The 13,446-nt window shown below is 58.3% G+C and overlaps 1 protein-coding gene across 10 annotated transcripts; it reads left to right on the top strand.

The window, feature by feature from the left end:
* The first annotated feature begins 3,326 nt into the window (after positions 1–3,326).
* Positions 3,327–13,357, top strand: LOC105474477 (high mobility group AT-hook 1). 10 transcript variants are annotated; one of them, XM_011729150.2, is made up of 6 exons: positions 3,327–3,480; positions 3,723–3,836; positions 7,538–7,683; positions 9,837–9,920; positions 10,597–10,647; positions 11,948–13,357. In XM_011729150.2, exons 3-6 carry the CDS (start codon positions 7,582–7,584, stop codon positions 11,999–12,001), a joined length of 291 nt encoding a protein of 96 aa, XP_011727452.1. In that variant the 5' UTR covers positions 3,327–3,480; positions 3,723–3,836; positions 7,538–7,581; the 3' UTR covers positions 12,002–13,357. The 10 variants fall into 10 exon arrangements, with proteins under 10 accessions (XP_011727452.1, XP_011727448.1, XP_070953285.1 ...); XM_011729146.2 differs by having other exon boundaries at positions 7,538–7,716; XM_071097184.1 differs by lacking the exon at positions 11,948–13,357 and having other exon boundaries at positions 7,538–7,716; positions 10,597–11,852.
* The last annotated feature ends 89 nt before the right edge of the window (positions 13,358–13,446 follow it).

Genomic DNA, 13,446 nt, shown 5'->3' with positions numbered 1-13,446 from the left:
CATTTATATCACATCACTAAGCAGTCCTGAAAATGAACATTCTGCAGCCACACACAGTAGCATGGATGAACCTCACAGACATAAGGGTGAGCAAGGAAACTAACCCAGGAGAATACAAAATATAAGACTCCATATCTCTACGTGTGCACAAACAGGTGAAATGAAACGCTGCTTAAGGTTGGGATGGTGGTTACATAGGGGTACTGGAGATGTTGTATTTATTGGTCTGCATGCTGGTGACACAAAGTGTTCACTTTGTGAAAATGCATCAAGCCAAATACTTAATAGAACTAAATGGAAACATGCACACTAGTTTTTTCACCTACTCAACTAGAAAATGAGCTTAAGAGTCAGCGTCCCAATGTATGTAAAGTTGACTCGAACTCCCCATTCCCTGGACATTCCTGTTGGGTTCACTGAAGCTCACTGGGTCGTCCTTGAGGAAACTGTACAGGCTGACTCCAACAACCGAAAATGCTTCCTGTCAGGAAGACAGGTTCTGGTATCGACCAACCCCTCAATCCTCCAGGCCTTGACCAGGTCCTTGGCCTGGAATAGCTCCCTCTTCCTGCCTGCCCTGTCCCCAACTCCTCAGCCACCCAACTATCCAAGTCTCATGAAGGCCTGCTCAAGCCCGTCTCCTCCAGGACTTCCCTGACCACCCTGGGCTCCCATCCTCTCCTCCTGTAGTTCCTTCTAAGTCTTTAAGCGCCTGACCCCTTGGTCCAAGTTTCAAGAGTGCGGGGGACTTTGTTCACTGATTGTACCCCAAGAACTGGGCCCAGTTCCTGCTACACAGTAGGTTCTCAATAACTACTGAATGAAATGTTTCCTAACATGGCATCTCCTGTACTGCTATTCAGTTTTCTCCAGTGCAGGCTTGATTCTGGTTTCTCTAGACGTGAAATTCGCTGGGACAAGGACTAGATCCTACTCATCTTTTTATCCCTACCACTCGCTCCTCTGCTTAAGACTTATTCAAAGGGAAAAGAAAGGCAAGGCAGTGAACTCAGGGCATTTACAATCCAGAAAGCGTGGAGGTGGGGGTCAGTGAGTCGAGTTATTTGGATTTCAAGGGTGTGGGTAATCCTGGAGGGGAACAAGCTACTATATTTATTTGCCTACGAATTTATTTATACCTGCCTCCTTCCAGAGAGGGTTTGAGGTGGCTTACAAAAATACACACAATACAAGGTAAAAAACAAGTCGCTGAGGAAATCAGGCCGAGGGGAAAATAAGAGTAGGAAAAACAAGATCGAGTCGCCTTGCTAGAAGTGGGCCAAAAAGTTGGCCAAGTTTTCCCACAGCCCACTCGAGGCGGAAGTCCCTCTCCCCTCCCCGTCCCAAGGGCGGCCGCGCGTCCCACACGGACGGGAGAGATGTACCCGAGAGAGGGGACCGACAGGACCCTCTCCGCACCTCCCCAGCCGCCAGGCCGCCAACCCGGGGCCGGGCCTAGCAGCCTCCGCGGCCTTGGAGAGCGCGAAGTGGAGAGGCGCGCGGCTTTTGGGGACAGCCCGAGCCCAGACCTGGGTCCCAGGGTGCTGGCGGGGAGCCTGTGACCTGGGAGGGGGTGCTGGAGGCTGAGGGATCGCGCCTCCACGCCACGCCGCAGAGGTTCCCGCGCTCGAAACCGAACGCCCTCCAGCCACCACCACTCACGGCCTACTAAGCGTGGGCTCGGGGCCCAAGGCACAAAGATGGAGGGAGCGGCGCGATCCACCGGCCCCACCCCCACCCACCCGCCCGCCAGACAAAGGGGCAGGTCGCCCCTCCCCCAGCCTCCTTCGCGGGCCCCGCCGCCCTCTCCTCCCCTCCCCTCGGGCCGCCCTTTGGTGACTTCCTCTCCCCTCCAGGGGCGGCCCCGGGACTTCTCAGGAACTGCGTTTCACCTGGACGCGGGGCGGGGAGCCGGCGCGCAGAGGGCGGCCTCCGGGCCCACCCCTAGGCCGGGCCGGCCCCAGGCCCGCGCCCTCCCCTTTGAACCCGCGCTCCCAGCCCCTGGCGCCTTCCCGCCCAGGCGCCCCCGCCCCCACCCGGCCAAGCACGTGCTGCCCGGGCCCCGAGCGCTTCCCGCCGCACGGGTGGGGGCTGGGCCCACCCCCCGCCCGCTCCCCACCCCCACCGGAAACATTCCTGCCACATTCCTGCAACTGCGAGGCCCAGCCCGCCGCTCCCCACCCCGCCTCCGCGCCGGGCCCAGGGCTTTCCTGCGTCCCCTCCACCGCCGACTCGCCCCCTGAGGAGGGGGCTGGGCCAGGGCCTCGGCTGACCGGGAAGAAGGGGAGCAGAGAAAAACATGAGTCACAGCCGTGTGTCACTGGAGCGCATTTCAATTCCCTGCATCACAGGAGGTGTGGAAGGCCGCCTCGGGGACCGGGCGCGGGAGGTGCGCCCGAGAAGGCCCCGGGCCGGCCTGCAGGGCGCGCCTCTCCGCCTGCGCCCTTTCCTCCCCCACCGCCCTCCCCGCCATCTTCCCCTTTGGCTTCCTTCTCGCTCGGTGCAACAAGTCTTTGTTAAGCCGGGCGCCAGGCGGGCCAGGCGTGGCGGAGATGGCCTGCGTGCTCGGCCCCTGCCCTCAAAGCGCTTCCAGGCGACCTCTGGCCCACGTTTTATTTTTATTTACAGTCCCAGCGTAAGGGCCCAGGTCCCCAAGTGGGCCTGCGTATCTCCAGAACACCATCTAAGTCACCTCAAGGCATGAAGCTTCCCTTGGGTGTACCTGCCAACGAGCCAATCGTTGGTTTCGCTGGAAGGCTCCACCTTGATCATGGCTCGCTGGTGGCCATTAATAAAACACTTTGGATTTCACAAGTTTCACGTTTGAATTTCACAAGACTTGTATCTCACCAATCAACCACACGCGGGTTGACACTGAAAGGCACATGCTGACACCTGTCCGCCCAGGGGAAATCTACCAGCCCTCTATTTCAGTGAGGGGGCGGCGTGTAGGCCGCGGAACTCTCTAACGAGCGCGTTTCTCTTCACCCCCTCGGCCCGCGTGGACCCCCGTCCACCCCCGCACACCCTGGGGGGGGCCTGGCCCACACGCCCAGGAAGCCCCTAGAGGTGACTCTCCCTGGGACCACTGTACCAGGGAGGAAGGATACCGCCACCCGTCACCACCCCCCGCGAGAAGCTCCTTCGTGACTCCTCTGTGCGTGCCTTCCCACACCTCCTCCGTCCGGGACTGCGAGGAGTGGGCGGTCGACTCGAGTTCGCAGCCCAGGCCTCCCACACGCCCCTCCCCGCCGTCAGCACCCACCCGCGCGGCAGCGGCGGCTGGCGGGCGGCCGCCCTTTTAAATCCCCGGGCTCATTTGCATGGCCCCGCCCCCTGAGTGACACGGCTGGCGCGGGCGGGCCCGTCCCCCCTGCCCCTGGGTCGCTCTTTTTAAGCTCCCCTGAGCCGGTGCTGCGCTCCTCTAATTGGGACTCCGAGCCGGGGCTATTTCTGGCGCTGGCGCGGCTCCAAGAAGGCGTGAGTTCGCGGCCGCTCCGGTGGCTTCTTTTTTTTATATCTATAATTTAATTAAATTATTTATTTATTGAGGCCGCGCACGGGCCGTGCCCAGCTTCCTGCCCCTCGCCATCCTTCGGGGGAGGGGGAATATTTTTGTCCCCCCGCCTGGCTGTGACACATAAATACCCCGCGGGGGCCTGGGCGGCGAGCACGCGGCGGCGGCGGTCTCTGAGCGCCTCTGCTCTCTCTCCCGGTTTCAGATCCGCATTTGCTACCAGCGGCGGCCGCGGCGGAGCCAGGCCGGTCCTCAGCGCCCAGCACCGCCGCTCCCGGCAACCCGGAGCGCGCACCGCAGGCCGGCGGCCGAGCTCGCGGTGAGTCGTCCCCGGGGCCCGCGGCGGCGGCGGCGGAGGGGGGCGCCCGCGCCCCCGCCCGCACGCCGCCCCTCCTGCGAGCCGCCCGGGGCTGCAGCGCGCGCCGCCGGCTTTATTCCCAGGCCGGGGCGGTGCGAGCCGGCGGCGGGGGAGGGCCGCGCGGCGCGGGGGCGGGCGGCGGGGCCCGGCGGCGCGGGGAGGACGCCCGCACCCCTTCCCCCTCGCCGCGGGCGCCCTGCGGGGGGCGGGGACCCGGGAAAGGCGCGCGGTGGGGGAGGGGGCGCGCAGCTGCGGCGAGCGCGAGTTGTGCACCCGGCGGAGCCCGGAGGAGCCCGGCGCACCTCGCGCGGCGGCCGCTCCCGCCGGAGCCCGAGCCCGGGCCCGGGTGAGGGGCGAGGAGAGACACGGGCTGCGGCGCGGCGGGAGAGTGGGGGGTCGGGCGCCCCCCGCAGCCCAGGGAAGTTCTGGAAGTGAGGGGGATGGGGAGGAACCCCGAAATTCGGCCCTACGCCCTCTCGGCCTTTCTCTCGCGCCCCCTCCGCAGATGAGGCCGGAGCGCGGGCCTGGGTTTGGGGCTTCTTCACCCCGACCCCACCTCTGGCCTGGCCTGCGCCTCTTCAGCCCCAGGGGCCGGGCCTGCCCTCCGCCCCCACAAACTGGTTTCGCTGCTTTGCTGGGCTCTGTTGGAACTAGTCCCTTTGACTCCCCGTTTCTATTTTATTTTCTTCTGGGGCTTTATTTTGCGGGGAGGGGACGGAGGGAGGGGGCTTTCTTCCTCTCCCCCGCTCCCGCGCGCGCCAGGTTTCCTGCCCCAAGGCGGGCTTGGGTGCCCCCTCTGGCAGGAAGTGGGGCCGGGTGCACCCGCGTGGCGGTGCATGCGGTCGGGGTGCGCTGCTTTCCCGCGCCTGCAGGAGCGGCCTGCGCCCCTCCCCCCGCGCGCCCTGGCCCCTAGTCCCGCCGGCCGGCCTGCAACGGCCAGGCGCAGACACTTGCAGAGTCACCCTGGGGCCGGGTCTGGAGCCTGATGCCTCGGGGGCTTAGCCGTAGCCGCTAGGCGGGTAGGCAAAGTGGCGGGTTGAAAGGGTCTCCGGGAACCTACTTTTTCCTGCTCGCCAACTTGCTGTGTGACCTTCGGCAACTCATCAGGCTTCTCTGGGCCACCATTTTACGGGGGACGGGGAAGAAAATAAGGGAACCCCCAAGATAATTTCCTAGGGCTTTTGCTGCAGAGTCCTTAAGTATTCGAGGAGCCAGCGTATGGAGGAGACAGGCTTCAGGCCCAAGCGGGCTTATTACAAAGTGAGGGATTGGGGTTAGGCCCTAAATGTAGTTCCTACAAGACAGGCCTCTGATGTTCCGAAACAGGTGGAAGAGACGAGCGTTTCTTGGCCTCACTGGAAAGGGCCTCGGGCCTTCGTTTAGTTCGTGGGGGGTTGGCTGAGGGGGATTAAAGGGTCCCCAGCAGCAAGAGGTGGGGGAGGCACCAGATGGTATGAGAGCTTCCAGGGAGACCCGCCAAGATCTCTAGGCAGGCCGGGCCAGGCTCTCTGGGATTCCGTACTGGCTTCGCCCAACTGGAACCCCCTCGATGAGGGGGCCTCGGGCAGACCTTATATGAGGTCAGCACTCGTTTAGTTGATTAATTTTGATGTTTAGTTTGAAGGGGGACCTGTGGTGTAATATAAGATTCTAATCATTGCCTGTAATTGCATAGCAGGCCAAGCCACTAATGATGGAGCAGGATAAATCACCAACCACCTTGTTTAAAAGGGTCTCCAAGTCTGAAACATTATAAGATAGAATAATTAGCAAAGTCCCGCTGTCTGGAGGGTCTCTTGATGCTTGAGAATGGAGGTCCTGGGCCCTCCAGAAATCACAAGTTTGGAAAAACGTTTTTTTCCTCTCATTGGGGTAAAAACTTTTTTTTTTTTTTCTTTTAAATTAGACACGGGGGGGTCCCACCGTATTGTCCAGGCTGGTCTCGAACTCCTGACCTCAAGCAGTCCTCCTGCCTTGGCATCCCAAAGTGCTAGGATTACAGGCATGAGTCACCTCACCTGGCCCATAAATCATTTTCAAATGGTCTAGTTCTTATTTTGGTTAGAGTGAAGATTTCTTTCCATTATTTTAAGTTTTTCTAAACTATTACCTAGTTTGATCCTTGAAGCAGTCAGGAGTAGTTCAGGCAGGTACCTTATAATTACCTTGATCTTACAGATTGAGAGGGTTTCAGAAGTGGAGCCGCTTGGGCCCACCCCTTACCGTGGGCAGGCAGGGATTGGTTACTGGAAAAATGTGTAGCCTAGGCCTCCGGCGTCTCATCTATCTGTAGCCTGTGGATGATAAGAACTAGGATGAAGATGTGGAGAACTGTCGTTTCTAAGCCTGTAGTACAGGGTGTTCAAAATACTGGTTGCAGGCCATCCTTCCAATGGGAAGTTTTAGGAAAACTAAAAATTGATAGGGTTAATTAAACCCCAACAGACCCTTAAGAAGAAGGAAGATGCTAGAAAATAACTAAGAAGCTTTTAGGATGAGCCCTGCCAGGGGGCCAGCTAGGGTCTGTTAGACGGTGCATTTCAGTTGGGAGAATTCCCTGCCCATCTGACAAAGTCCCATCTGACTCCAGTTGGGCAGAGAAGGGGTAAGGGGAAAGAGGATGGTCTTTGGCTTTGGGCTCCCTTTCCTCCACCACCTCACCCACACTGTAGCTTCAACCATCTCCTCCCTCCCTCAATTATACCAATCTTTGAATCGTCCAGGGATTTACCCTGGGTGAGAACAGAGAAGAGAGCTGATGGGTGGGCACCCCCTAGCTATGTGATTGGCTCTTTTCGGTCCTGAGTCTTGGACCTTGCCAGATAGGCAATATTGTCAGTGAGGTGGGCAGGGGATCAATGTCCGTAGCTGCCAGATCGCAAGGTCTCATTCTTTCCATTTTTTCCCTAGTCCCCACTGAACTGCGTAGACTGGGTTTTCTCTTTTTTTTTTTTTTGAGACGGAGTCTCGCTCTGTCACCCAGGCTGGAGTGCAGTGGCCGGATCTCAGCTCACTGCAAGCTCTGCCTCCCGGGTTCACGCCATTCTCCTGCCTCAGCCTCCCGAGTAGCTGGGAGTACAGGCGCCTGCCACCTCGCCCGGCTAAGTTTTTTTTGTATTTTTAGTAGAGACGGGGTTTCACTGTGTTAGCCAGGATGGTCTCGATCTCCTGACCTCGTGATCCGCCCGTCTCGGCCTCCCAAAGTGCTGGGATTACAGGCTTGAGCCACCGCGCCCGGCCTGGGTTTTCTCTTAAAGGCAAAGGGCAGCAGTTGGCTACAGAAGGAGGGGATGCTGGCAATATGTCAGACCCCACCTCCCCACACCTTTGTCCCAGGGCGGCCTCACCCACGTAGCTAGGTCTGGGCTGGCTGTACCTCCTGGGACCCCCCCACCCTGCTCCATTGGGGCGGTGTTAAGGCAGGACAACAAAGAGCCCTTCTTAACAGGAGATAGATAAGGAGCTGATTAGGGCCAACGGCCCTTCCCCGCCCTTGGCAGCATCTGGGGGTGGGCAAACCCCTCCATCCTGGGCAGAGTAGGAGGCCTCGGGGCCCCTGGGAGCACAGTTTTCTGCAGTGTGCCTTGAAGGGTATGGGTGATGAGGAGGTAGAAAGTGGCTGAAGTGAGATGTTTGTCTAAAAGCACTTTTCTGTTTCCCAGCATCCCAGCCATCACTCTTCCACCTGCTCCTTAGAGAAGGGAAGATGAGCGAGTCGAGCTCGAAGTCCAGCCAGCCCTTGGCCTCCAAGCAGGAAAAGGACGGCACTGAGAAGCGGGGCCGGGGCAGGCCGCGCAAGCAGCCTCCGGTGAGTCCCGGGACAGCGCTGGTAGGGAGTCAGGTGGGTGTCCAAACCTTTCCTTCACTCGGTTTACCCTTTGGGGCTAGGGAGGTGCCTGGAGTTTCATTCAGCAGGTGAGAACATGCATGGAGGGTGCAGAATAATTCTGTGCAGTAAGCATGTGGGTGTGTCCTCCCACCTGTGTGTACTCCTGCCGCACTTGCAGCTCTGCTCAGATCTCTAGAGACCACCAGGAGAGAACGGGGGGCCGAGGAATTAAAGATGAATTCTGAAGCCAATGGCAGAAAGTCAAACCTAAAGCACCCCAGAGGTCATGTACCCAGTGCTTGCTTAAAACATTCACCTTTTTCTTAATTTCCAGTCCACTGTGGACCGGTGATTTTAAAATGTAGTAAAGATGAATGAACAGCCGGATGCGGTGGCTCACGCCTGTAATTCCAGCACTTTGGGAGGCAGAGGTGGGCGGATTACTAGGTAGATTGAGACCATCCTGGCTAACACAGTGAAACCCCGTCTCTACTGAAAATACAAAAAATTAGCCAGGCCTGGTGTCGGGCACCAGTAGTCCCAGCTACTCTGGAGGCTGAGGCAGGAGAATGGCCTTGAACCTGGGAGGTGGAGCTTGCAGTGAGCCGAGATCATGCCACTGCACTCCAGCCTGGGCGACAGAGCGAGACTCTGTCTCAAAAAAAATAAATAAAAAAGATGAATGAACAAAAATAAAAACACACAGAAGCTCAGGGTTTTTAATAATTAGTTTCAGTGCACGTAAAATGATTTTTGTCAATTTGCTGTAAAGTTTCTGAGTACTTATGGTTGATTCTTGTACTTCCTCATCCCAGGTGAGAAACAGGTACCTGCGTGGGCCTGCACCTGTTCATGCACAGGCCATGTTATGAGTAGTTCTGGAATGGGCATTGCCCCTGGCACTGTGGATGGAAATTGAAGCCCAAGAAGTCAAAATGTTGGGGAGTTTGTGTCAGTGACCCTCAGAACCCTGGTGCTGCTCTCCCCACAAGGTCCTCATAGAAGGATGAGGCTGCCAGCCTGGCACTGTGGGGCACCCTAGGGAGCATGGCCACTTGGGCTGGTGGGGGGGCCGTATTGGCCTCTTACAGAGGCAGCTGTCACCCAAGTGAGGGGTGGCTGTTGGTGAAGCCCAGTTACTTCCCTTCCCTGGGGAGGAGGTAAGAGGAGTTGAGGTTGACCTTTGCCCTTTAAACATGATGTAGGTTGTTCACCTGTAGGTTTTCCCTGTCCATAAGGTGGAGAGTGGTCTGTGCTGACCTGGGCCTAGGGAGACACGAGCTGTGATGTGTCTGCTGTGTTGGAATTCGGCAGCCACCTTTAGAGCCTGGGGTGGGATCATTTGTCCTCTTAGCCTAGCTCCCTCAGCCTCCCCTCCTATCCCAGCTGTTAGCCGTGGTCAGTGGGAGGTGTCAAGAGGGGTGCTGGATTACTGGATCCTGGTTATAGACAGGCCATGGGCAGCCCCCTAGGAAACAGTAGCTGGCGCACCTTCACCGTGTACCTTCTATGCATTATGCAGCAGCTTTTTATTCTATTTAGGGCTTATTAAAATTTCAGTGGGAATGATGGCAGGGATCTCTGGAGTCCGGCTGTAATTCCCCTTCTCTGGGGGCAGCCTGGATGGGCTCCAGGTTTGTAAGTGCAGGCAGGGAGTGTGTGTCCAGCATAGGTCATCTGAGAGGGTGGGCAGTGATCACGGGACGGTGCTAGATAACCATACATTACCCATTTAATCTCCATGACAACCCTGCGAAGGAAGTCTTTACCATTTATAGATGAGGAAACTGAGGCTCCAGCATTACGTATCCTGCCCAAGATCAGTGTCAGAACTGACACTTGGGCAGAGCCACCTAACAGTATCTTTCTGTCCCCAGAATGCTTTTCCTAGGGGTCTTCTGGGCTCTTGTCATTTTGCGTCTTAGAAATCCGCAGGGAGGCAAGGGGAGGGATGGGAGGCACTTTGCAAAGATGCTCAAACTGGAGCTTTGGATCCTGAAGGGATTCCTGGGTCAGAGGTGGTTCTTGGTTCTTGCTGACTTAACCTTGTTGAGGAGGCAGAGGGCTGTGTCTTCTAAGGGGATGGAAACACAGGTAGTGACTGTCCCTGACTATCCTCTCTGTCTTTACAGAAGGAGCCCAGCGAAGTGCCAACACCTAAGAGACCTCGGGGCCGACCAAAGGGAAGCAAAAACAAGGGTGCTGCCAAGACCCGGGTGAGACTTGAGATGGGACCAGCCCTGGGTGGATGACCAGCAGAGGATCCCCTTGTTGGCCCCATGGCCACGGCTGTGGGGAGGTCTGGGAAGGGGCTCAGTCATCCCAGTTGTGCACCCCCTTCCCTGGTACAGGGGTGGCAATGAGTCTTTGCTAATTGGGGAGAGTGGGGCAGTGACTAAGGTCTCACTTCTGTGAGGTTGGTCCTGCCCAGGACAATGCGGAGATGAGGTCAGAAGTCCCACGGCTTTCCTGATCTAGAGAAAGGCGGAGTGGGGAGAGTGGAGGGTCCCTGCCAGCCCCTGGGCTGAGAATGTTACCTTCTCCTCTTGGGGTCCCCTGGAGCCTGAAGGGGTGGGGACAGGCAGCAAAGGCCAGATTCACAGTGGCATCAGCCTTTCAGAAAAGTTGTTTTGTTTTTTATTTTATTTTTTCTAAGACACGACTCATATCCTCTGAGTCATGGGTGGAGATGGGAGTAGGGGGCGTGTGTGTATGTTGAGGGGGCAAATGTGGCTGGCCAGTCATCGCTAGCTGGACTTGGGTGGGCCTGTTGGGTGAGAGTGTTGGGCCGCCCTGAACAGGCAGGTAGGTCTGCCCCTCCCTCACCATTGGGCATCAGGTGAGCACTGTTGAGCATTTTGGACTTAGGAGATATTTTCTCTAACCCTCTAGAAAACCACCACAACTCCAGGAAGGAAACCAAGGGGCAGACCCAAAAAACTGGTAGGTGAAGAAGCAGACTGCTGCTTACCTCGTGGGCTCTTTGAGTGAGGGTGTTAAGAGTACATAGTACCTAATGCTATGCACCCCCTATGGAAAGGCTGTCCCTGACCTGCTGGGACATCAGATTTTATAGAAGTCCAGAGCGGGGAGGGTGCCTGGCCTGGGCTGTGCCCATGAGAAGTGAGGAGTCCCAGGTACAAACCAGACCACATCCCCCTGCCCTGCCCTAGTTGTGTGGGAGGTCCCTCTCCTGCTCCTAGAATCCTCAGAACTTCTGGGGGAAATCTGGGAAGTCATCTAGCCTGTGTCCCCCTCAATTAGAGATGAGGAAAGGAAGCCACAGGGGCAAGGTTTGTTCTTCCTATCATCCTCTGGAGAAGAGAAACAGTGAAGGAGCTGGGCCCTGGTAGGGGTCAGTGCTGGAGTTCTGATGTGACCCACCACACTGCACTGAAGGGCACCATCCACTTCTGGGCCCTCAAACAGCTGGTGGAAAGGCTCGGTGGGCTGAGTCAGGAGGCTGCCTCTAGGGGGCCACTGCAGTTAGGGTCACCCCAGCCTTCCAGCTCCTGGCCTTCTCTTACCCCCATCCTGCCCCCTCAAATCCCTGAAGCTGTCATTCCTCGAGCTGAGCCACTGCTGGGGTGGAGGGGGGTAGGGGGTGCTGCTGGCCAGGCCCCAAGAGTGAGTAACAGGAAACAAGTTGTTTTGGAGTTTGTGCCTGGCACGGGGGCTGTAGCCCCGTGTGGTGTCCCGACATTCCCGCCCAGTGAGTGAGCCCCGGCGGCACACACTTCCCCTTCCTCCCCACCCCGGCCTGGGGTCAGCCCTCGGCCACTCCCGAGGGCCAGGGCACCACAGCGCAGCATCTGCCCCTGTGGGCCAAGGACCTGGTTCCCCTGCACCCACCAGAGGGCTCATGTACCTTCCAGCCACCCCTTCCCATTTCCTCCCCCAGCCACCTCCTCCCCACCTCTTCTCCCCTAGGGAGCCAGTCACGTCCTGAAGCTCAGTGCTGCCCTGAGCTCTGCCCTCCTGTGCTCCATGGGCTTGGGGGCCAAGGGGGCTTGGCTTCTGGCTCTGGGTGACAACAGCATGTGTGTGGGGTTTTTTCCTCCTTTTAAATTCTTTTTATGAATGAAGCCTGGCCGTGGAGGTTGCTGAGTCACCCACACACTCAGCCCTGACTCATCCCTCTTCAGGAGAGCCAGGGAGTGCAGGGAGCGGGTGGGGGCCAGCCTCTGGGGGTGGGAGAGGGGGGCCAGGCCAGAGCTCACACCAACAACTGCCCACCTCGCAGGAGAAGGAGGAAGAGGAGGGCATCTCGCAGGAATCCTCGGAGGAGGAGCAGTGACCCATGCGTGCCGCCTGCCCCTCACTGGAGGAGCAGCTTCCTTCTGGGACTGGACAGCTTTGCTCCGCTCCCACCGCCCCCGCCCCTTCCCCAGACCCACCATCACCACCGACTCTGGCCGCCACCCCCATCTTCCACCTGTGCCCTCACCACCACACTACACAGCACACCAGCCGCTGCAGGGCTCCCATGGGCTGAGTGGGGAGCAGTTTTCCCCTGGCCTCAGTTCCCAGCTACCCCCGCCCACCCACGCATACACACATGCCCTCCTGGACAAGGCTAACATCCCACTTAGCCGCACCCTGCACCTGCTGCGTCCCCACTCCCTTGGTGGTGGGGACATTGCTCTCTGGGCTTTTGGTTTGGGGGCGCTCTCTCTGCTCCTTCACTGTTCCCTCTGGCTTCCTGTAGTGGGACCTGGGAGGGTTCCCCTGGCCTTAAAAGGGGCCCAAGCCCCATCTCATCCTGGCCCGCCCTACTCCACTGCCCTGGCAGCAGCAGGTGTGGCCAGTGGAGGGGGTGCTGGCCCCAGGATTCCCCCAGCCAAACTGTCTTTGTCATCACATGGGGCTCACACTTTTCATCCTTCCCCACCTTCCCTAGTCCCTGCACTAGGTTGGGCAGCCCCCTTTGGCTCCAGGAAGGCAGGAGGGGTGTGTCCTTACTCCCGCTTCACTGTGGCCACAGCCCCCTTGCCCTCCACCTGGGATCTGAGTACATGTGGTGGTGATGGAGATGCAGTCGCTTATTGTCCAGGTGAGGCCCACGAGCCCTGTGGCTGTCACCTGAGGTGGGCTGGGGCTGCTCCCCTCACCCTACTTTGCTTCCGCCACTCAGCCATTTCCCCCTCCTCAGATGGGGCACCAATAACAAGGAGCTCACCCTGCCCTCTCCCAACCCCCCTCCTGCTCCTCCCTGCCCCCCAAGGTTCTGGTTCCATTTTTCCTCTGTTCACAAACTACCTCTGGACAGTTGTGTTGTTTTTTGTTCAATGTTCCATTCTTCGACATCCGTCATTGCTGCTGCTACCAGCGCCAAATGTTCATCCTCATTGCCTCCTGTTCTGCCCACGATCCCCTCCCCCAAGATACTCTTTGTGGGGAAGAGGGGCTGGGGCATGGCAGGCTGGGTGACCGACTACCCCAGTCCCAGGGAAGGTGGGGCCCTGCCCCTAGGATGCTGCAGCAGAGTGAGCAAGGGGGCCCAAATCGACCATAAAGGGTGTAGGGGCCGCCTCCTCCCCCTGTTCTGTTGGGGAGGGGTAGCCGTGATTTGTCCCAGCCTGGGGCTCCCCCTCTGGTTTCCTATTTGCAGTTACTTGAATAAAAAAAATATCCTTTTCTGGACTGGAGTCTACTGTGGTGTGTGCCCCTAAAGCCTGGGGCAGGTAGGGTAGGTGACACTTGGGTTCTGGCCCTGTCCTTCAGGCTGTGGGAAGGGAGGGG

The sequence above is a fragment of the Macaca nemestrina genome, chromosome 5, assembly GCF_043159975.1.
Source record: "Macaca nemestrina isolate mMacNem1 chromosome 5, mMacNem.hap1, whole genome shotgun sequence".
In the NCBI taxonomy this organism is placed as follows: Eukaryota; Metazoa; Chordata; class Mammalia; order Primates; family Cercopithecidae; genus Macaca; species Macaca nemestrina.
This window is presented reverse-complemented; position numbering and strand designations above follow the sequence as displayed.

Bases quoted from the DNA above. Each gene is read 5' to 3' on its own strand.
- LOC105474477 (XM_011729146.2), top strand. From the start codon at position 7,582: ATGAGCGAGTCGAGCTCGAAGTCCAGCCAGCCCTTGGCCTCCAAGCAG. The intron at 7,717-9,836 runs GTGGGTGTCCAA...CTGTCTTTACAG, and splicing joins CAGCGCTGGTAGGGAGTCAG to AAGGAGCCCAGCGAAGTGCC. The intron at 10,648-11,947 runs GTAGGTGAAGAA...CCCACCTCGCAG, and splicing joins GGGGCAGACCCAAAAAACTG to GAGAAGGAGGAAGAGGAGGG.